This window comes from Labrus bergylta, chromosome 13 (assembly GCF_963930695.1).
Source record: "Labrus bergylta chromosome 13, fLabBer1.1, whole genome shotgun sequence".
In the NCBI taxonomy this organism is placed as follows: domain Eukaryota; kingdom Metazoa; phylum Chordata; class Actinopteri; order Labriformes; family Labridae; genus Labrus; species Labrus bergylta.
In genome coordinates, this window is record NC_089207.1 from 18,703,849 (window position 1) to 18,723,417 (window position 19,569).

The window sequence follows — 19,569 nt, forward strand, 5'->3', positions numbered from 1 at the left end:
TCGATATAGGAAATTATGTTTAAATTGTGTTTTTTATTGTTTATATCTTGATTATTATTACTTTATTAACACAACATATTAGATTTTTTTTAAATAATTTTACATATATAGTTTTTTATTCTTTTTAGCATTATTTTTTGTATTTTAACAGCATTTTAAATGTTCTGTGGATTAATTTATTATATCATTGCTTTGTCTGTTATTTCTTGTCTGTTATTCTTTTTTTTATCATCCATCTTTATTTTATTGTCCTTTATTTAATTAATTATTCAATCAAAAACCTTTTTCCACACCACTGTCAAGCACATTTGAATTGCAATTGAATTTGTCTCAAAGGCTGCAATACAGTTTGATTGATATATAAAGCTTTATATTGATATGTTTATTTTCTAATTGAGTTTGATGTCTTCTCATCTTTTCAGTTTTATTTTTACTGCATTTTTTAAAAACCTTTCTTGAAGTATGTAATTGCATTTTTCAAGTGACATTAACATTATTATCAGTTTTGCGTTGTCCCAACTACTGTATGCCCTTATATTTTAAAATCAACTCAGAAATAAATATTTTTTTAAACTTTAAACATCAAAATAGAAGATAAAATAGAGGATCAGTCATATGGACTTTGGAAACGTGTCTGTAAATGTACTGTATTCATGTTTAGCTATGAAGATGTAAGTCATATTTATACATGTGTTTTATACATTTATTTAGAGCGGAAAAAAATCATTCATTTGAACTTTTATATCTTTAATAAAAGAATCATAAGTCTGCAGCAGCTGCCTCAAACATTGCAAACACCTGTCCACACATACAGTACATAAACAGCATGTACCACAGAGGCAAGTGAATGCAACCTGCAAATGTTTGTGTATGTGTATGTTGGGGGGGGGGATTTTTTTTATTTGGAGACAATTCTTTGCCAATTCTTTCAAAACACCTTCATAGCCCACAGTTTAACATAAAGAAACTGAGTTCTCTACCTAGTATGACAGTATTGTATCAATCAGTCTTTCAAAACAGAAAAGAAGGTGACAGACTTTTCTGGAACAGGTGTTACACCATATTCAGTCAGCCTCGTTCATTTGATGTCCCACACATCAGTTAACAATCACTTTAAATTACAAATTGAAAATAATATCTGGTTCCTCTGGACGTCCTTGTCCGGTTCCGATCGTTGGTTTTGGAGAACATGTTCTGACAGCAAACGTGATTGGTTTATGTCTTTTCTACGATGACTACTGGATGAATCCAAGCTTGTCTGGTTGTTTTCCTCTGACTTTCCAGTGAGGACGCCTCTCAATCTCAGTTTTTGCTTTAATTAGCTCAAAGCTCATTTTGAAGGGGCTTTCACATCTTTGAATCGTTTCCAGACGCAAAAATGCCTCAGGTAAAAAGAAGCTTAATCCAAGAGCTTGGAGTGCTCTATCCTCGTAATGGTCCAGTCTGGAGTCACTCCCTTAGTAAACTCCCTTTGGAATCTGTCAGAAAGACAATGAAACATGTGTAACATAATTCACAGGAAGACTGAAATGATGTACCAACCCTTACAGCGCTAAAAGGTAAGAATACTTACTCATAATTGGCAGTAAGCAGTCTCTTAGTTTCTGCTTCTCCCTCTGCACCTGAGGCCACCTGGAAGATACGGGCACCCTCCACGGTGTCGTCAGGGAGGCGTGCGCTCGTCAGATACCAGAAACGCATCAGAATACTGACAAACTTTCTCCCTGGAAACACGGAAATGACACAAATCAACTTGACATAACTAATCCGACGCATGTCTGTCAGTGGTGGGAGATGAATCCCTCTTCACTCAAGGTTCTTTTTTATCTAATGGAAATACAGTTCTCTTTCATTAATAAAAACATAATAATACAACTAGTATTAGAATTTAAAACACAATAGATATCAAGGTATGGTGTTTACATGACAGAGGTTCAGGCTGGCTTTAGCACAAAACAGCATGTTAATCACTCTTTTGATCCTGGACTTCAAGGTTCTACTTGTTTCTAATGAATGATTCATTTTGTTAAAACCTCTTCATAAACATTGTTCCTCTACTTTTGTAGTTTCCTACATCAGAAGGGCAGTGTACTTCCCACCTAATAAAAGCAAATATTTCTCTGAAACAGATGGATGAGTGTTGAGCAGCAGAACTGTGTATTCATGGACGATTTAATTTAAGTGTCTGTGGTCATTGTAATAAAGAAAATATCACATAGTGTGATTTTCATATTTTTTGGACAACACTGACACATCAGGCTAAAGATACACACACCTAGATCAACCGTTGCCCAGCACATCACATCTCTTGGAGACAAATCTATTCTCCCAGCCGGACTCACAAAGGGCCCACTTGGGTTAACGCTGGCAGACTTTTATTAATGTGGCCAAGATTATATCGAAGAACTGGAAAACCTCAAGCACGCCTCGTTATCAGTAGCGGATTGAACTTATGACTGTTACAGCTTCATGAACTGATGTTAGCCAAGCTGAAAGAGTCTTTGTCAACATATTGAAATGTGGGTTAGCCTACATAGATCTATTAATGGTCGGGTCCAATCGTAAGTCATTCATTATAAAAGTCTTGATAGACATCAAATGGGGGGCTGAGATAGTTTTGCTTTTTGTGTTGAGTGCTGTTAATGGTAGACCACCCAAAAAGAAACATGTTTCTGTACGGTACTGTAAGTGTTTATGGAAAAATACAAATCTAAATGATAGAAAGGAAACACAGACCTTACTTGTATGTAGAACCTTTGTTGTTTTTGGTCTTTCATGGGATTTATTTTAAATTTAAAAACCAAACAAAGAGATAGATATCACCACCTACCGTCATCATCATAATAGATTCCCACGTCTGCAAGTGTGGTGCACATGATCTCTTCAGGGCCTGCAGAGAGGGCTTTCTTGTAGCTCAATGGCAGCAGGCTGAACTTTTCCTGCAGCTTCTCGATCAACTGCAAGGAGGGGGAAATTAAATAAAGTCATTAGTATGAGAATGGCTCTTTTGATGGCATTGTTTTAAACATTTCTTGAATGACACATTTATTTGAATCATTTTCCAAACATGTGGATTTTGTGGGTTTTCATACTCACGTCTTTAGCCACGAGCCCCTCCAAACCTTCAAACTGACTTTTGGATAAGAGTCCGGACACATGGGAGAAGGCCTGGAAAAGTAAACAAACAACTTTGTCAACAAAAAATGTAAAAGATGGCTAACAAACTTGGGGTGGCTGTGGGTAGATTCATTCATCTCTCTTGCAGAAGGTTGAGGGTTCAATCCCCAGCTACTGCAGTAACATGTCCTTGGGCAAGACACTTGACCCCAAGTTGCCCCCGCTGCTTCGTTGGCAACAGTTGAATATGTATGAGTGGCATTAGATAATACTGATGGTCTCTTTACTCAGCAGCCTCATCAGGGTGCAAAAAGCATTTTGAGTAGTCAGGAGACTAGAAAAGAAATATACAAGCTCAAGTCCATTTCCCATACAACCGTTAGTTCCAAACAAGCCATCTGATTGGACAAGAGGCATTCTATGAGTGACATCACTGGGACTTTTCACTCCTCCTCAGCATAGGAGTTCAAGATAATGGACATTTACAGCTCACTGAGTTTTTCTTTATCAATCTCATATCTCAGAGTCTCACAACAACAGACTCTAATTTCACTGGTTTCGTTATAAAATTCACTTCCTTTAACATACGAGTAAAGGTTCAATCATATGGAACCTTGCCCTCTGGCAAGCGCTACAGGGCGCTGTACGCACACACGACCAGACTCTGAAGACACAGATGCGACCCCCCCCCCCCACCGACTCTCTGCATCACAGAAGCCCCCACCGTCCCTTCCTTCTCCACCTTCTGACTCTCTGCATCACACTGAAGCTCCCACTCCCTGGACCCCCCCCCCCCCCCGACTCTCAAAATACCCACTGGAGTCCTGTAGGATAGGATAGTACTTTATTGATCCCCAGAGGGGAAATTCGAGCGTTACAGCAGCACAGACAAGAAAGCTAAAAAATACACATTAAACAGAATAGATAAGATAAATAAAAATAAAAATAAAAACAGGGGGTCTCTACAGTACAAAATGAATAATGAAGTTAACTGGGGGGAATTGAGAATTGACACAGTATTTGCAGAGAATGACAAGATAAAGTGATTAAAGTGACTTGGTGTGATAAATAAATAGCAGCAAGTGATGTAAACAGCAGAGAAGAGAAGCAGTGTTGTACCACAGTAATGCAGAGTGCAGTTATATAATATAATGTAGTATAATATAATATAATATAGTGCAATATGAACAATATAATGTTACATAATACGGACTAGTATAATAATATAATAAAAACTAAGTATAACTAAGTTCAATATATTTATTCGATACCTGTCACCTGCAAATTAATTGTATATTGTATACTATATCGTATTATTTAATTGTACTTCTTATTTGTATATTTCTGATATTAGGCATCTACAGGCTTGCTCCAACAATATCTCGTTGTCCTTGTACAGTGACAATAAACATCTCTTCTGTTATCTTATCTACTAAGTAGCTGCTCTGTGGTAACCATGGACACCAACAGCGTAGCTAGGGAGCAGTAGAATAGAATCTATGGGTTGCCAGGCAACAGACTAGTTTCAGTTCAACTGTGAAACTAGTTGAGTTAACGGAGTTAAAAAATAAACCTGTGAAACTGTAGAAAACTAGCAAAACACTGGAGGTGGAGATGTGACAACCAGCAGAACAACATGTGGACCTCCAAGTGGAACAAACATTTAAGAAATGTTTACAGACCTGCTTCGCTCCCTCCGTGAAATCTTCAATTCTGAACTCTCTATCAAAGTAAGCTCTGATCAGAAAGCAGTATATTCGTGTGCGGAACCAGATGAAGGGATTCGTGATGCCAACAACCATCACCTTCTGGACCGGTTTCTGTCCGCCCCGGCCCGAGCTGTACGGGCGGACCGCTGCTTTCACCCCGGCCGGTGATGAAGCGGGTATCCGAGTCTTTCCGGACCGGCTCAGGAAGATTCCTTCATTTAAAACTAAGCGAGTAAAGCTGAATGTTGACGGCAACCTATAACAACCTCTCAACACGGGGAGCGCCATCTTTCTTTTTGACGGAAGTATCAGTGTCCGTGTACATATATCTTCCGGTAAGAAACAAGAAGAATGTTAAAAATGAAAGACACTTCGTGCGGTAAAATACGAAGAATATAACTCAGATTGATAGCTTTCTACACACACTCATTAAAGTGTATTTTAGGGCACACATTGTGTCACTTTAATATGTAATGTTAATGTAATGTTTTGTTTCCTCTCGGAACACAATTAGTGGGACACACTAGGAGTTGAGCCAGCTAGGATTATATTTCTCTCCAGACAAAAAAAAATGTGCAATGGAGCTGCAGGAAACAGTAACTGTTCCGACATTTACAGACTTGGACGAAGATGCTTTTCTGCGAGATATTTATCCACAGGTGAGATGATTCATTGACGTTACCTGGGGGCTAGTTTTGTCTTCATGGCAGCAGGTAAACATGACTGCAGGTGGAAACTACTGCTTCTTTTTTTAACAGCTGACAGTCAATGTTACCTCGAAGTTGTGTTTATTATTTTACTTGTTTTACATCCGCTTTATAAATGTATATCATTTATAAAAGAGCTGTGTACAAAGATTAAAGTCTGAGACAGAAAAGTAAACACAGAGTTGTCCAACTCTTTTAGCTTTTTAAGAACATAAGTGTACATTTAAAAAATACTAAAACATTGAATATAATGTCATGTTTGTCAGAATTGATGACTCTCTACTTTGGCCTGTTTGGATCAATGGAAAGTATACAATGCCTTGGCCATGTTAGTGATTCACAAACAGTGTTGTGTATGAAAGTGTGTGTGTACACAGAGGAGATGTGAAGTCCCCTCTCAGGGATGTTCACAGCTGAACTCACTTTTATGTTTCAGAGAAGACCGGCCGTGCTAAGAGGCATGGATCTTGGACCGTGCCTGGAAAAGTGGACAGCTGAATATCTCACTGAGAAAGGGGGAGACAAGGAAGTGAAGATTCACGTGTCCACTGTGCCACAGATGGACTTCCTGCACAAAAACTTTGCATACAAGTGAGCTCTCCCTCCCTCCCTCTCTCACGCAGACACATACATCGGTGCGTCTTATCTGCATTGTCCTCAGCTGCAGCTCTGTGTTCACAGGACTCTGCCTTTCAAGGAATTTGTGAAAAGAGCATCTGAAAAAACCCACTGTGATTACTTCCTGTGTAAGGTAAGCATTGTTCAGTAAGTATAAAGTGTGATCGCTCTTCTGCATTTTGTTATATCTTCAAACGTCTTTGATCTTTTTTTAAGGATGAGAGTTATTATCTACGATCACTTGGAGAGGATGTACGAAAGGTATTCAAGTCTTTAAATGAAATACATGTAAAGTTGGATAATATATTGAGTTTTATATAACGCATGAACATTTCTGTCTTCAGTCTGACTGTGCAGAAGTGCCTCTAAAAACATAAATGCTTTCCTCACAGGAACCTGCTGATCTCAGTAAACAGTTCCCAGACTTGGCTGCAGATTTCCACATCCCGGAGTTCTTTGCACCTGATCAGTTTTTTTCCAGCGTATTCCGCATCAGCTCCTGTGGTCTGCAGCTGTGGACGCACTATGATGTGAGCGTGCTATTTTTTATCTCTTTTTTTCCTCCCTGTGCGTCTCAGTGAATGAAACACTGATCTAACTCCTTCACAATCATGCTAAAGCTGCAGAGTCTAAAATGGGTCTGAGACCTACCCCGTTTCTTTTAAGCTCATGAAAAATGTCGATAAACTTCGAAACCAAGTTTTTCAAAACAATATAAACTGTTTCTTAAAGATCGAAAGCATCAAAAAAGTACCAAAGCTTAAAAAGCTACAGATCTTATATCTTATTTTGACCCAAAGCAGCTACAAGAGAAAAAGAAGAAATTCCAAAACTTTGCAGTTTAGATATTCAAAAAATAGAACAAAATATCTCCACGGTTTTAAAACAAAAAAATAAAAACATTTTAAAGGTTTTCTCTCTCACAGAAAACAAACGTTTTTGCAGCCATGTTTTATAGTTTTATAAGATAGTTGGCTCATTTAGTCCTCCTGCTTCTGCTCTTTGGGTTTCATTCCCTCAGGTGATGGATAACCTGCTGGCTCAGGTGACAGGAACCAAAAGAGTCGTTCTCTACAGCCCCCAGGATGCATTGCACCTATACCTGTCAGGTTAGTGTCTTCGGAAAGAAATGTTCTAAATAAAGAAAACTATTGTCCACTTCATATCTTTTTTGCAAGTGATTTTTTCAATCACAATAAAAGCTTCTATAAATTTGAATTGAATCTATCAGGGGATAAATCCGAGGTCCTGGATATCGACTCCCCAGACCTGACACGATTTCCTGAGTTTGTGAAGGCGAAGAGATACGAGTGTGTGCTGGAGCCTGGAGATGTTCTTTTTATCCCGGGTAAGAAAACTGTCCACAGAAACCAAATCTTTCCATCAGCGATCATTTGTTTCTAATTTAACTCTCACATCTAAATCATGAATAGCACAGAAATGCCAGTTGGAGCCTAAAACAGTCTCTCACAGAAACCTTTAGGACTTCACATCATCCCGTGTTTGTTTTCCTCAGCTCTGTGGTTCCACAACACCCTCGCTCTGCACTTTGGAGTGGGTGTAAACGTGTTCTGGCGACATCTTCCTGCCGACAGTTACGACAAAAAGGACCCGTACGGTAACAAAGACCCCGTGGCTGCTGCTCGAGCCCTTCAGGCCTTGGAGAGAGCACTGCACACTCTGGATGAACTCCCGGCAGATTATCGGGACTTCTATGGGCGCCGCATGATTCAGCGAATCCAAAAACGGACATGCAGCGACAGTCAATCGACAACAAGTACACAGCAGGACTCTGACAGAACATCACCAAGCAATCACTTCACCAAACCTGGATGAATTTTGAAATGTGGAGTAACCAATACAACAGAATGCATGTAAGATAAATGATTTGGGAAAACATCAATTTAGGGTTCTTTTTTTAAGAAGGATCTCACTGAATGTCAAAGAAAATTGCCAAAATGTTGTTGTATCCTGCTGAGAAAATTTACACAATGAAGACACTGTATGAGGATTAGAATATCTCTTTTGTTCCCCCAATTAATCACCTAAACCCAAAACTGTTCACATATTAAAAGCCCGACCAATATGACTTTTTAGGGGCCGATACCGATATTGATATTGGGGAGAGAAAAAATTCCTATACCGATATATCGGCGGATATCTTTCTTAGATCTATGGAATCTGTAGAGGCTGATTTAAATGTACACATTTTTCATTGATCCCTCAAATGAAGTTTTCATACACCTGTTGAAAAGATTTAAAATGAAGACAAGATGGTCACTCGACTTGAAAATAACTGAGTATGTAAGTGCATCACCACTTGACACTCTGGACAGTGATAATGACTGTTATAAGCCATATAGCGCCCTCTGCTGGCGACAAAGAACTGCTAGTGTAATACTATGAAACTCAAATTAAATGTTTTTTGACTGGTGAATAAATCTAGTAATAACGGCGCATTATTTAGAATAAAATTAGCCGATATTGATAGTCATTGATAGTCACTTGATAGCTAGTATCGGCTGGCCAATTAATCAGTCGGGATGTAGTTAAGAGTCACTCTGTTTCTCAGAATGAAGCACCCACTGAGCCTCCAAAAAGGCTGTGAAGGAACAAATGAAAATTTAGTCATGACATATAGAAGACAATGTTTAACACAGTACTGAATTGCACTTGTGCAGATACCAATGTGGTTTGAACTTTTATTGCACAAAGATAACAGATCTTTATGTATCCTTACAAACATTTTAAAGCTTTGTAAACAGTGAAGCAGCAGCTGTTCAGTGTCTCCTGCTAACACCGCTTTGAGTCCCTGTGGTCACATTTCTTCAGCATGTCTCAGCTAGTAAGTGTGAACACAAGAGCTAACCAGTGACGGACTACATGAAGCAGAGAGGAGCTCGGAGATATGACTTTATCTTAGCAGAAGTTCTGAGGTTACACTCTTCATCGTTCAGTAACCTGCCTCAGACCGTGTTAAGGAACTACAAGTGAAAGCCGGTGATTATATTGTGATGGGGTGCAGTGTGAAAACGGGGCATTACTGTCTGCAAACACATCCTGTTCAGTTTGACCACAAGTGAAAAACACCCAAACATTTACATTTTTAAAAATAGTTTGGCTTTGGGTGCGAACGAGAAAAATATACATAAAGGGGGAAGTTCTGGTATTGTAAACCTGGGCCTGATTCTGACATTCTGGGGTCTAAATGACTAAAAGGTACAATTTTTTTTTAAAGATCTTTAGATTGATCAGAAGACAGAATGGCCTGTAAGACCTGCAGTGTTGTCCCTGCAAGTAATCGAACCAAATCAAAGTACAAGTCAACTAATAATGGTTGTTTTTGCCACCAACAAGACTGAACAAATGTTGTTTTGTGTCTGACAACATGGTTCTTTTTCTCTTAGATAAAATCAGTTTACTAACATCAGATGCAAAAGTTACCTCGCCCCTTTCAAAGTTAACAGACTCCTTTGACAAAAATATGAATTTTGGCTTGCAGAGCACTTCAATTGATTCATATGTTTGTGGGTTTTGATTCAACACATTTAAATCACTGATGGAGTTGGTGGTACACAAGCAACTTTGTGTTTGCAGGGACCTTGCATTTTTTTTCCCTACAGTAGTCTGTCAGTTGTGAGGAACGTCACACCCTTATGGTATAATCTACCTTTGTAGGGGTGTAAATACTGTAATGCTGTCACACTGGAAGAATAATAATCTGCGTCTGTCAGTGGCAAACACAATCACTACTAGTGGACGTAACTGCCTCTACGGATTATGTTGCAGTTTACAGCACGTCGTGGAACTGTTGGCATGATCATCTTTGATTTTAAACTTTTTGTACTTCATTAGTCACTTAAACACCAAAATATGATACCAGGATTTAAAAACAAAGGACTTACCCTTTAATCTTACTCTTTCATTCACAATACACACGCAAAACTCTCAACTCAGTCTTCCCTGCAATAAAGGGTTAAGCAGTCTGGCGCCATGGACACGGCCCTGTGCGCTGCACGCTGATTCTTCTTTTCCTGCATTTCTCCGTCCTTCAAGTGAGCAAGGCAAGGTGAGGAGCGGCAGAAAGAGGGCAACATTTTCTCTCGCTACACCGGACTTCAGACAAGTGTTTCTGGTGTGGTTCAGTCACGAGACTCTTCATGTGGCCCGTTCCTCTTCAGCAGAGCGGTGCAGGACAAAGTCATGAGGTACGCAAACACCTGTTGCCCCAATTCATGAAGTTTCTGGGTGAGCAGGCAAAGCTACGACGAACTCTCATCATACAGAAAAGAGACAAAGAAATGGCACATTGCTTGTTGGTGTTCGGTAGATACTAAATTCTTGTTTTTTTTTTTGTTTTTGTATACTAAGGTTGTAATCAGGCAGATGGAAGAAAAAACCCAAAATGCAGGATGAGTCTTTTCGAAATGATCGGCCAGTTTTGGATAGAGAGAAGGTGAATTCGATCTATGGAGTCTGGGCCATGCCACGAGTAGACTTGATCTTCTCCAGCCTTTTGGAAAGGTGGCTGTTATTCGACTCGAGTTCATCCACCTTGTCCAGTGCTGATCGCAACTGTTGAGTCAAAAGAGGGGAGAGAATATGTCAACAGTTTAAACAGAGCTTGCAGAATTATCTCGCTCTTCATTTTGACAAAGTAAGAAAAACCAAAGTCCACCTCTCTTTGTAGTTTACGTTTCTCAGCTTTGAGTTCATCCTCCACTTTCTCTGCGTTCTCTGACGCAGACTTGTAGCGCGTCACCTGACCCTCAAGTCTGCTGACCTGGAACAAACAAACAAAAACATTCATAAAGTGAGAGAGTTGCCTCGTTTCAAGCCAGTGTATGAATTTATCGTTTCTTATAGCTTACATTTTGTTCCAAAGCGGTGACCTCTTGTTCTGCCTTCACAAGCTTGAACTTTAAGTCACTCATTTGTCTGTTTGAATCTCCTGCAAAGAGACACCAAAGCAAATATTCTTGAGATGTAGGAGACAGTAAAATTACAAAGTGAAACTACTGGTTAGTTAAACACACATGTGCACTTACTCTGCATTTCTATTACGTTTGGATCATTTCCGTTTTCAAGGATTTCCCCGTCAGGGCTGGAACTGTTGTCCGTCCCATTCTTCTGAGTCTTCTCATCCAGTTGGGCCTTTAGTTTCTTCACCTGTCGATAGAGCCATGAATCATAAATAACACAATCTTCCCAATGAACAAATGAAAACTCACAATCACAAACTCTCAGTCGGGGAGGGTTCGCCTGCTGGATCATTTTTTTATATTTCACCAAGGTGATATAGGATATTGTCAGGATAATATTTAAAAATGTTCTATTAATATCTAAATGGAAAGATCCATCCCTCTACATGCTGAGAAATCGGGTTGATCTAGGTTCTAAACCAATACAAACGTGAACCTTTTCACACATGCACTCCTGAAAGTTTCCCAGAGTCTGTCCCTGAAATCTTCCTGAGTTGCTGGTTCATACATATCCCTCTCAGCGGGAGATTTTCCGGTAGGACAGGGAAGGAGGTGGGTCTCAGGAAGAGGCAAGCCATGACTTTAAAATGACGCACCAAGATGGTGGAAGACAAGGGAGGCCAACCCCTTGATGACAGTTTTTACCTTTTTATAAATGCTACGTGATATTGGATGTATTTACATACTGGTGAGCAAAAATCTGAATGAGGCAGTTTCATCACATGCATGAAGAGTTAACCAGATGTCGAATGAACAAATGTCATTACTCCCATCCCTCTTGTTGTTTTTTTCCTGAATATTAGCTGCTGCGTTCGTTCATGTTCTACGGGTCTGATAGGAGAAATTCTGGATAAAAATGGTCTAGTTGTGTTAACACATGCAGCTCATCCTAAATATTTCAGGGACATTTTCAGGGGTTTTGTGCATTTGAGAATAGTGGATATTTATCATGTTTCCAATGGGAAAAAGTGTTTCAGGTAATGGAGAAGAAGTGACACACCTGCTCTATCATTTTTTCACGCTCATCCACCAGTTTCCTCAGACGTATTTCTGAAACAGAAAGCAAGAGTTTAAGAAAAAATGGAACAACTCATTGTTTTCTGAGTTACATATCATTTCAAATGTAACATTATGCTTCACAAGGCCATAATAAAACACAATTTCAAACAAAATTTCAAACAAAATAAAACATGTAACTGTTAGCATCCATCTTCAAAAAGAGAAATAAGTGAACATACCAGGGGTGGGAGGAGCCAAGGAGATGGTGGAAGGGTGTCTGGGTCAGGGTGAGAGGTTGATGCATGCAACTGAGCAGGCATCCGTGGGGGGAGTGATGGAGCAGGGTGTGTGTGTGGGGGGGGGTGTTAGTATGCACAAACCGTGGACAAGAGGTGGGAGGACTACATTCACAACATACGGCTACACAGTAAGTCATGAGACATCTTTGTGTAGAGGTGATGACATGAGTGGTGCAAAGAGCTGCCATATTGCTTTTCATAATGTCACTCAAGAAAGTCCATAAGAAATCTGGAACAGCAGGGTGTTTATTGGAATTTCAGTGTGGACGCAGATGCACCACATTCATCTTTTCCATGAAGTGCAACAAAAGAAAAAACATACATAACTACACATTTTCTGTGCATTAGAATTCAGAGTCCTTGTACATGGAGATTTGTTTGAAGTAGCAACCTTGAAGATCTCAGTTTTGGTTGTCTTTGGCTGGTCCTATGATGATCGGAGTAAAAAGTTAGGATGTTTTTTTAACCTCAATAGCCCAATATATAGGACTTTAAAAAAAAAAAAGGAGGACAACATTTTTTGTCATAAAGAGGTTCTTATGTTTTTATAAAACAAAAAAAAAAGTTGGTCTACATGTGGCACCAAAATCGACTAAAACCCAAGGTTGTTCACAGGATCTTCAATGATTAACCGTAATGGATCTTTTTATTGTTTTTTGTTGTTTTTAACCGGCTGACAAATGTCTTCCAAGTGATGTACAGTCTTGTGATTTTTCTCAGGTCATGTTAACTCAACACCCAGTCAGTAACATAAGTCTGTGACATCATACAGATAGGTGAAGATTAACTCTGTCTGTAACAATATAAGAATACTGCAAATGCTTTAGCCGTCATTGCAGGGCCAAACGGTCAAGCACACTTCAATGAACTCAACTTTGGCAAAAGACACTTAACAGAGTTTTAATTTAACTGAAAATCTTTGACAACTTTAAATGAAAAATAAAGTTCTTACAGAGAAAAGAACAGAAAAGGGTCTGCAAACATTTTTGATTTTCAACATGTCGGAGCCTGAATTTTCAGTTACCAGAATCCAAATTGACGAGTTTTTCTCATAGTGCATCTTTAGAATTAATACATGAATGAGTAATGTGTTCTGAAACCAGTGTAGAACATTATTCATCCCAAGTTTACAGCCAACATGATATATGTGCATTCATAACAAAACAAGCGAGTGCAGTATTTTCCTAAACTAGAATATCTCGTCACCAGGCAGTTTACATTCTCGTCTCTACATTAATGATTGTTTTTCTCCATCTTTGGATCTTGGACTCGGTGTTGATTTCATTGAAATTATTTACAAACTTACATCAATTTTCATCGCGGAAAGTGCTGTGAGGGTTTTGGACTAACTTAATTTAGCACTTTGTAAACAGCAAAGCAAGAACTAGTGAAGGGAAGATTAGAAAGATTCATCATCTATACTCAATACTATGAATACGCTATGACATCTTACAGTCCTCTTTGCCCTTGCCTTTGCCTTTCTTGCTGCCCTTCCTTGAATTTCTGCCTGTCTGCACTGACTCTGTGTTGCTTGACACTAGGTCCCAACTCTTGAGTGAAACTGAATCTTCTTCCTTTAACTCATGCTGAACAGCATCTAATCCTTCCTCTAAAGGTAGAGACGTGGCCTGGTTAAGTTTCTCTGAAACAACGCCAACTTTTAATACCTTTCCTTTCTCTGTAACACGCCTGGGCTCCTCTGTCACGCCTACTTCTTCCAGAATGTTCACCTGCTCCTCTACCAGATTTTCAGAGGAAGCATCCCCGTGAACCCAAGAGTTTTGGGTGTCTTGACTTACAGCGTCCGACTCTTCATGTCGCTTATCTACTCGGTGACCTCCCTCACCTGGATCAGTATTTTCCATTAAATCAATATTGCTTTGGGACAGATCTAAACTTCCCTTGTGGCTTTCCTTTGACAAGATTTCAACGCCCTCTACTATTGCTATCTGTTTGGGATCTTCCGACAGATTCATTGCGACAGCGTCTTCCATCTCTAATTCATCAAAATCAAAAGACTGTCCTTCTTCGTCTACATCACCCTCGTCATCACTGTCCAGCAGTGTGAGTTCAGATGATACCTCGGACCTCTGATAATCCTCAGACTTGTCTTTCAGGGGTTCATGCCGTTGCTCCATCAGAGGGCAGAAGGGCGTCTCACTTTGTTGATCGTCATCAATGTCTGTACGTTCTGGATCTTCTTCAACGACGGACTCTTCGGTATTGTGGTCCTGTTTGATAGAGGAACTGATTTCAGTACCTTCTTTTGGAGAATCTGGTGAATCCAACATGTCAATCGTGTTGATCTCTTCTGTTGCAGAAGACAGTTCAGCGTGTGATTCATCAGTCAGCTCTGCAAACTCTGACGTCTTGTTTTGTTCTTCATCTAAACCTTCGGACTGAACTACAGCTTCCAAAGGACTCTCTTCAGTGTCTGATGCATCATTGATTTTGTCATTTGGAGAGCTGTCTGGTTCAACTAAACCCTCAGCTTCTCGTAAGTCTCCATTCAGCTCCTCCTCTTCTGTCCTGTCTGGTACTAGCTCTGAATGACCAGCATCAAGAGTGGGAGGAGGAGATTCTCCTTCAGTCTCTGGGCCCTCGTACTCCACGACCGTCTGAGTTTCATCCTCAGAATCTCTTTCAGAAATATCGATGGGAGTGTTGTCACTGCACGAGTCCATGTCTGCAGTCTCTGATAGCAGCTCTGAAGGCTGCTCTGACTCAGACAAGCTTTGTTGACCATCGTACAGACCATCGTAAAGGCCATCGGTGGAGGTCGAGTACACCATGGAACCACTATCAGGACTGTTGGTGGATTCAGATTCATCAGGAGCAGCGTCACTGTGGCCTGGGACATGGGCGTCACCTTCACCGTTTTCCTCATCGTTTGTTTCAGATTTGATTTCATTGATAGAACCCACTTCACTCTCTGCACTGTCAACAGCTTCGGACTCGGTGTGGATGACGCTGCTGTTAGTGGAGATCTCTATATCACTGTTGCCTTCGCTTGAAGTACACCTCTTGGCAGGATACTCAATGCTCTCTGCGTTTATGGAGTCTTCAAGATCAGACGTACTGAAACTGGTTTCTGACCCCGGATTAAATGTAGATTCTTCTTCTACTTCGGATGTTTCCAAAGCTTGTTCCATGTCATCTTCATCCTTGATTGAATCTCTTCTGGATTCCTTAGATGGATATTCTTCATGAGAGAAGGTTTCAATGGCTGCCACTGCCTCTACTGGGTTTACCATTTCAGAGTCCAAATTTTGATCCTTGTTCTTTTCATCTGTATCATGATCCGCTCTAGCTTCAATGGTTTCACCAGTATCAATTTCTTTCACTTCTTCTATGTTCTCTGTTTCTGTAACATTTAGCATTTCACTGTTTTCTACACTGGAAGTACAATCCTTGGCATCATCCTCAGTGATTTCAGCATCACTGGAGATTTCCCCTGTATCAGGAGTACTGAGATTGCTTTCTGGAACAGGGCTTGTTCTAGATCGCATTTCTTCCACCTTCTCTTCCAATTTCTGTTCCTCACCTTGCTCATTCTTTTCGGGATCTGTTTCAGATTCTTTTTCTGGGTCTGTTTCAGATTCCTTTCCAGAGTCTGCTTCAGTTTCCTTAAGAATATCAGCATGAGGAAAGGTCTCAGTGGTTGCTGTAACCGGTACTGTTTTTGTTGTTTCAGTTTCCAAGCTGTCTTGCTCGTTCCCCTGTGGGGCTTCAATGGATCCACAAGACGCCAATGCTTCGACTTCTTTCAACTTTTCTGTTTCCAAAGTTTGTTCCTTGCAGTGTTCATCTGTAACTGGATCCATTTGGGATTCTTTTGAAATGTCATTACTGTGTACGGCTTCAACGGGTTTTACCACTTGTACTCCTCCAGCTACATCTTTCTGTTTTTGCTTGTCCTGCTTATTCTTCACTTGATTCCCCTTTAATTCCTTGAGGGTTTCAGTGACGGGCCAACAGCAGAACCTGGCATTGATTGGTCCATTATCTTTTGTAGCCGGTTGCATTCCTTTTTCTGTTTTGCCCTTTTCCTTTGGTTGGTTGTTATCCTCATTGTTTCCAACTTTTTTTTTGCCTTTCCTCTTCTTTTTCTTTTTCTTTCCTGAAGCAGCAGCGCCCTGAGCCTGACTTGGCATTTCCTCTTCTTCATCATTATCAACCTTCTTGGTGTCATCCTGCTCTTGTTGAGGTTCAGAGTTTGGTAGAGATGGGACGGACTCATCGGGACAATTTTCTTTTGTAACATCTTGTGTGATTTTTTGCTGAGGACACGATTCTGTATTAGTCAAATTGCATTCCTCAACATTGTTTTTTTGCTTATCTTGAGTGTTGTCTGTCACTTGGTTACTTGTCTTTGCCATATCTCCAACCACTGCTGTTTTAGATTCTTTGACTTTTATGTCTCTCTTGCTGCAGACACTTTCTTGAGCAGTATTACAGACTGTATCGGAGCCCAAAGGATTCACTTTCACTTCTTCAAACATGTCTTGATGCTGCTCCAGATCCACATCTTCATCTCCTCTAGTTCTCAACTGAGTCTCCTTTGTGTTGCCTGAGAGATCATGAAGAACACACGATGATGGAGCGCCAAAATATGTTGACTTTAGACATGATTTTCAAAACTGCAATCTTCAGAAGGAAAAGGATCAGCAGGATTCAAGATCGGGAAGAACCCCCGATTGATTTGTTGGCAAAGACAAGCGAAGAGCCAAGATGACCAAGGGAAGCGAAGGAGAAACAAGAAGAAGAAAGTAGCGGGGAACATCGAAAGGAAGTACTTGAGCTCCACATCATCAAAGTTATAAGAGAAGAAGTCGGCAGCTCAAAGGTATACATCACAAAATCTCCACAATAATCCAAATAAATGTTCCTTATCTGCTAATGATCATTTCTCAAAATGACTCTCATAGGCTTTGTACTCCCAACACCACCTGCATTAGCAACGTTAGTAGTGAATCAGAACTTATTGGTAGAAGTTGCATCGATGAAAAAGGACAGCATAAAAGTGAAACCATTAGTAATGAAGACATAGCCATGCAGAGTTTGTGAGTGCAATCTAAGTTTCTACGAGACAGCAGGCTGAAGGTGGGATACTGCTAAAAGGCTAACAGTGGCAGTTCTTCACATTTGTCTTGTCAAAAATGTGTACATTGGATTACAGTCTATGCAGCTCATCCAGAAAATCTCTGGACATTTTCAAGAGTTGTCTGTATGTGTGAAAGAACTCCATCACTCACTACTTTACAACTTTTCTTAATTGCAGGAAGCGCTCACAGGTCCACTGGTTGTACTGACAATTATTTAAAAAAAACAAATCAAAACAAGGGTTAAGAATTTCCCTAAATTAGCTGCGTACTGTAAAGTGTAGGTAAAGTTACTCAAACAGAACGTTGCAGATTGAAACACATTTGGTGTGCAAGTATTCATATGCAACAGTATGGTTAAATGATGAGAGTTTGTTTTCTTTCATATTGTCTTTGGACAACAAGGGGGCTCTGTGGTAAAGGATAGACTTTTCCAATTTACCATTGGTTGTGTTTACAATACAAAAAAAAGATTACCCCAAAAATTCTTGACCCAGGGACCTATCCAGGGAGAGGGGTTGCAAATTAGCCACGACTAGGATCCTGTCGACATCTACTTTGTATTTTACTGAAAACTTAAAAGATGAAAACCTCCAGGAAAAGCTTCCCAACAGACCTTGTGTTTTCTCGTCTTTCTGTTTTTAATTTGAAGAATATTGTGAAGTATTGCCACAGTTAACCTTTTCATGTCAGTGCAAATCAGAGTTGAATTAGTACTGGGGCGGTTCAGGAGCACAACTTCTGTATGAAGACTTAAAAATAAAACCAACTGTTTGAAAATTCAGACAGCAACTGAAGAAGAAGAGCTGCTTGCGTACATTTAGGATCACTTAACCAGTCAATGTTTTGGAATCAAAGTCTTCATACAGTTTTATGCTGAGCCATGCAGTTAGAAGTTTATATGTTGGGTTTTACCAAGCATGCTGTTCCCCTCCGCCGGTGTCTGTGAATCCTGAGCCGATGGGGAAGAGGGATCTTCACTGGGGGAGCCATCGACTTGTGTCTCACCGATGTCACCATTTATGTTTAGATCAGGTCCCAATACTATTCCATGTTTCTAGATGAGATAAAGAGTCAAACATTAGCTCCATGTATTACACAGTTTGAATATAATTAAAGATGATGTGTAGTCAGTATGCTTGAAAAAACAGGAAGTGAAGTTTGCCTTCTGAATCCACACACACACACACACACACACACACACACACCAGGATGAAATAAGCATCAACACTCTGAATACCTTTAAAATGTCTTTCAGCGTGACCACCTCTTCTCTGAGCTCATCTCGCTCGATGCGGATTGCGTCTGTGTACTCTTTCTGTCGCTCTAAGGCCTGAGCAGAGCCCCCAAGTGGCAGAGTGAAAAAGTGGTGCACAAGAGGTGAAAAGAAGGGAAAAGTAAAAGCTGGCATTCAGTTTCATGCAAAGGAGATGATAAAAGTTCATGTCAGAAATTGAGAACGCTAAATGTTATAAAAGTATTATAACTGAATTTTTGGACCAGGGCTCACAGGCCGTACCCCAATTTTTTTATCCTTCCATTCCACGGTCTCCTGCAGGTCAGATATTTCTCTAACAAAACCCTCCTGTTTCATACGCAGCTGACGGATCTCCTAAACAGCAGGAAAGGGAAATAGCAGTTTAAGGAAATAATAAAGAGAAGGTCAGAAGAAAAGGAGGAGTGAAGGTATATTTATGAAGTGTAAAGGGTGTCAAATGCAGCCCAACATGCAGCCTTTCTTTGAGACTGAGTTAAATTATTTTCCTAATATCTGTGTTGCTTTATTTCTGCACCTTGTTTCACACGCTTAGTGATGCATTCACACTGGGGAGTGATACTCACGTTTAGCAACTCTTCACTCTGTTTTAGGGTCTCTTTCATTTCATTGAACTGGAACTGAAGCACAGAGTGGGCATGTTTCTCTCGCTCAAAGTCCTGTTAGGGAACAAAAAGATAGTTTGAGGATAAACTACTCCTTTATATTTAACTTGAACATCTTTCTCAACTACAGGAAACACATGGCATCACGTAAAATG

At 40.0% G+C, this 19,569-nt stretch overlaps 3 protein-coding genes across 25 annotated transcripts in view; 1 reads left to right on the plus strand and 2 right to left on the minus strand.

The window, feature by feature from the left end:
* Positions 1-730: 730 nt before the first annotated feature.
* On the minus strand, positions 731-5,133 carry maip1 (matrix AAA peptidase interacting protein 1). The gene is made up of 5 exons (XM_020633215.3): positions 4,800-5,133; positions 3,097-3,168; positions 2,831-2,957; positions 1,574-1,724; positions 731-1,478 (listed from the first exon to the last, which is right to left on the minus strand). The coding sequence occupies exons 1-5, from the start codon at positions 5,112-5,114 to the stop codon at positions 1,400-1,402; spliced, it is 744 nt and encodes a 247-aa protein (XP_020488871.1). The 5' UTR covers positions 5,115-5,133; the 3' UTR covers positions 731-1,399.
* Positions 5,134-5,285: 152 nt separating this feature from the next.
* On the plus strand, positions 5,286-8,608 carry tyw5 (tRNA-yW synthesizing protein 5). 3 transcript variants are annotated; one of them, XM_020633225.3, is made up of 8 exons: positions 5,286-5,485; positions 5,970-6,124; positions 6,215-6,284; positions 6,368-6,412; positions 6,544-6,681; positions 7,173-7,260; positions 7,383-7,499; positions 7,668-8,608. In XM_020633225.3, exons 1-8 carry the CDS (start codon positions 5,405-5,407, stop codon positions 7,985-7,987), a joined length of 1,014 nt encoding a protein of 337 aa, XP_020488881.1. In that variant the 5' UTR covers positions 5,286-5,404; the 3' UTR covers positions 7,988-8,608. The 3 variants fall into 3 exon arrangements, with proteins under 3 accessions (XP_020488881.1, XP_065818357.1, XP_029133036.1); XM_065962285.1 differs by having other exon boundaries at positions 5,337-5,485; positions 5,975-6,124; XM_029277203.2 differs by having other exon boundaries at positions 5,400-5,539.
* A 231-nt stretch (positions 8,609-8,839) lies between these two features.
* lrrfip1a (leucine rich repeat (in FLII) interacting protein 1a) overlaps positions 8,840-19,569 on the minus strand; it is a 50,561-nt gene continuing 39,831 nt past the window's right edge. For 18 of the 21 annotated variants that reach the window (XM_065962269.1, XM_065962268.1, XM_065962272.1 and 15 more), the window contains 5 exons: positions 19,376-19,468; positions 19,053-19,145; positions 18,774-18,866; positions 18,449-18,590; positions 12,660-17,001 (listed from right to left, as the gene is read on the minus strand). In XM_065962269.1, coding sequence (XP_065818341.1) covers positions 13,871-17,001; positions 18,449-18,590; positions 18,774-18,866; positions 19,053-19,145; positions 19,376-19,468 — 3,552 coding nt within the window. In that variant the 3' untranslated portion in view covers positions 12,660-13,870. Of the gene's footprint in view, positions 10,727-10,829; positions 10,935-11,022; positions 11,103-11,199; positions 11,321-12,133; positions 12,184-12,659; positions 17,002-18,448; positions 18,591-18,773; positions 18,867-19,052; positions 19,146-19,375; positions 19,469-19,569 lie in introns of those variants that run through there. The other 3 variants (XM_065962284.1, XM_065962283.1, XM_065962273.1) reach the window with 2 other exon arrangements.

Bases quoted from the DNA above. Each gene is read 5' to 3' on its own strand.
- maip1 (XM_020633215.3), bottom strand. From the start codon at position 5,114: ATGGCGCTCCCCGTGTTGAGAGGTTGTTATAGGTTGCCGTCAACATTC. The intron at 3,169-4,799 runs GTCTGTAAACAT...TTACTTTTCCAG, and splicing joins TCACGGAGGGAGCGAAGCAG to GCCTTCTCCCATGTGTCCGG. The intron at 2,958-3,096 runs GTGAGTATGAAA...CCCTCCTTGCAG, and splicing joins AGGGGCTCGTGGCTAAAGAC to TTGATCGAGAAGCTGCAGGA.
- tyw5 (XM_020633225.3), top strand. From the start codon at position 5,405: ATGGAGCTGCAGGAAACAGTAACTGTTCCGACATTTACAGACTTGGAC. The intron at 6,285-6,367 runs GTAAGCATTGTT...TCTTTTTTTAAG, and splicing joins GTGATTACTTCCTGTGTAAG to GATGAGAGTTATTATCTACG. The intron at 6,682-7,172 runs GTGAGCGTGCTA...TCATTCCCTCAG, and splicing joins AGCTGTGGACGCACTATGAT to GTGATGGATAACCTGCTGGC.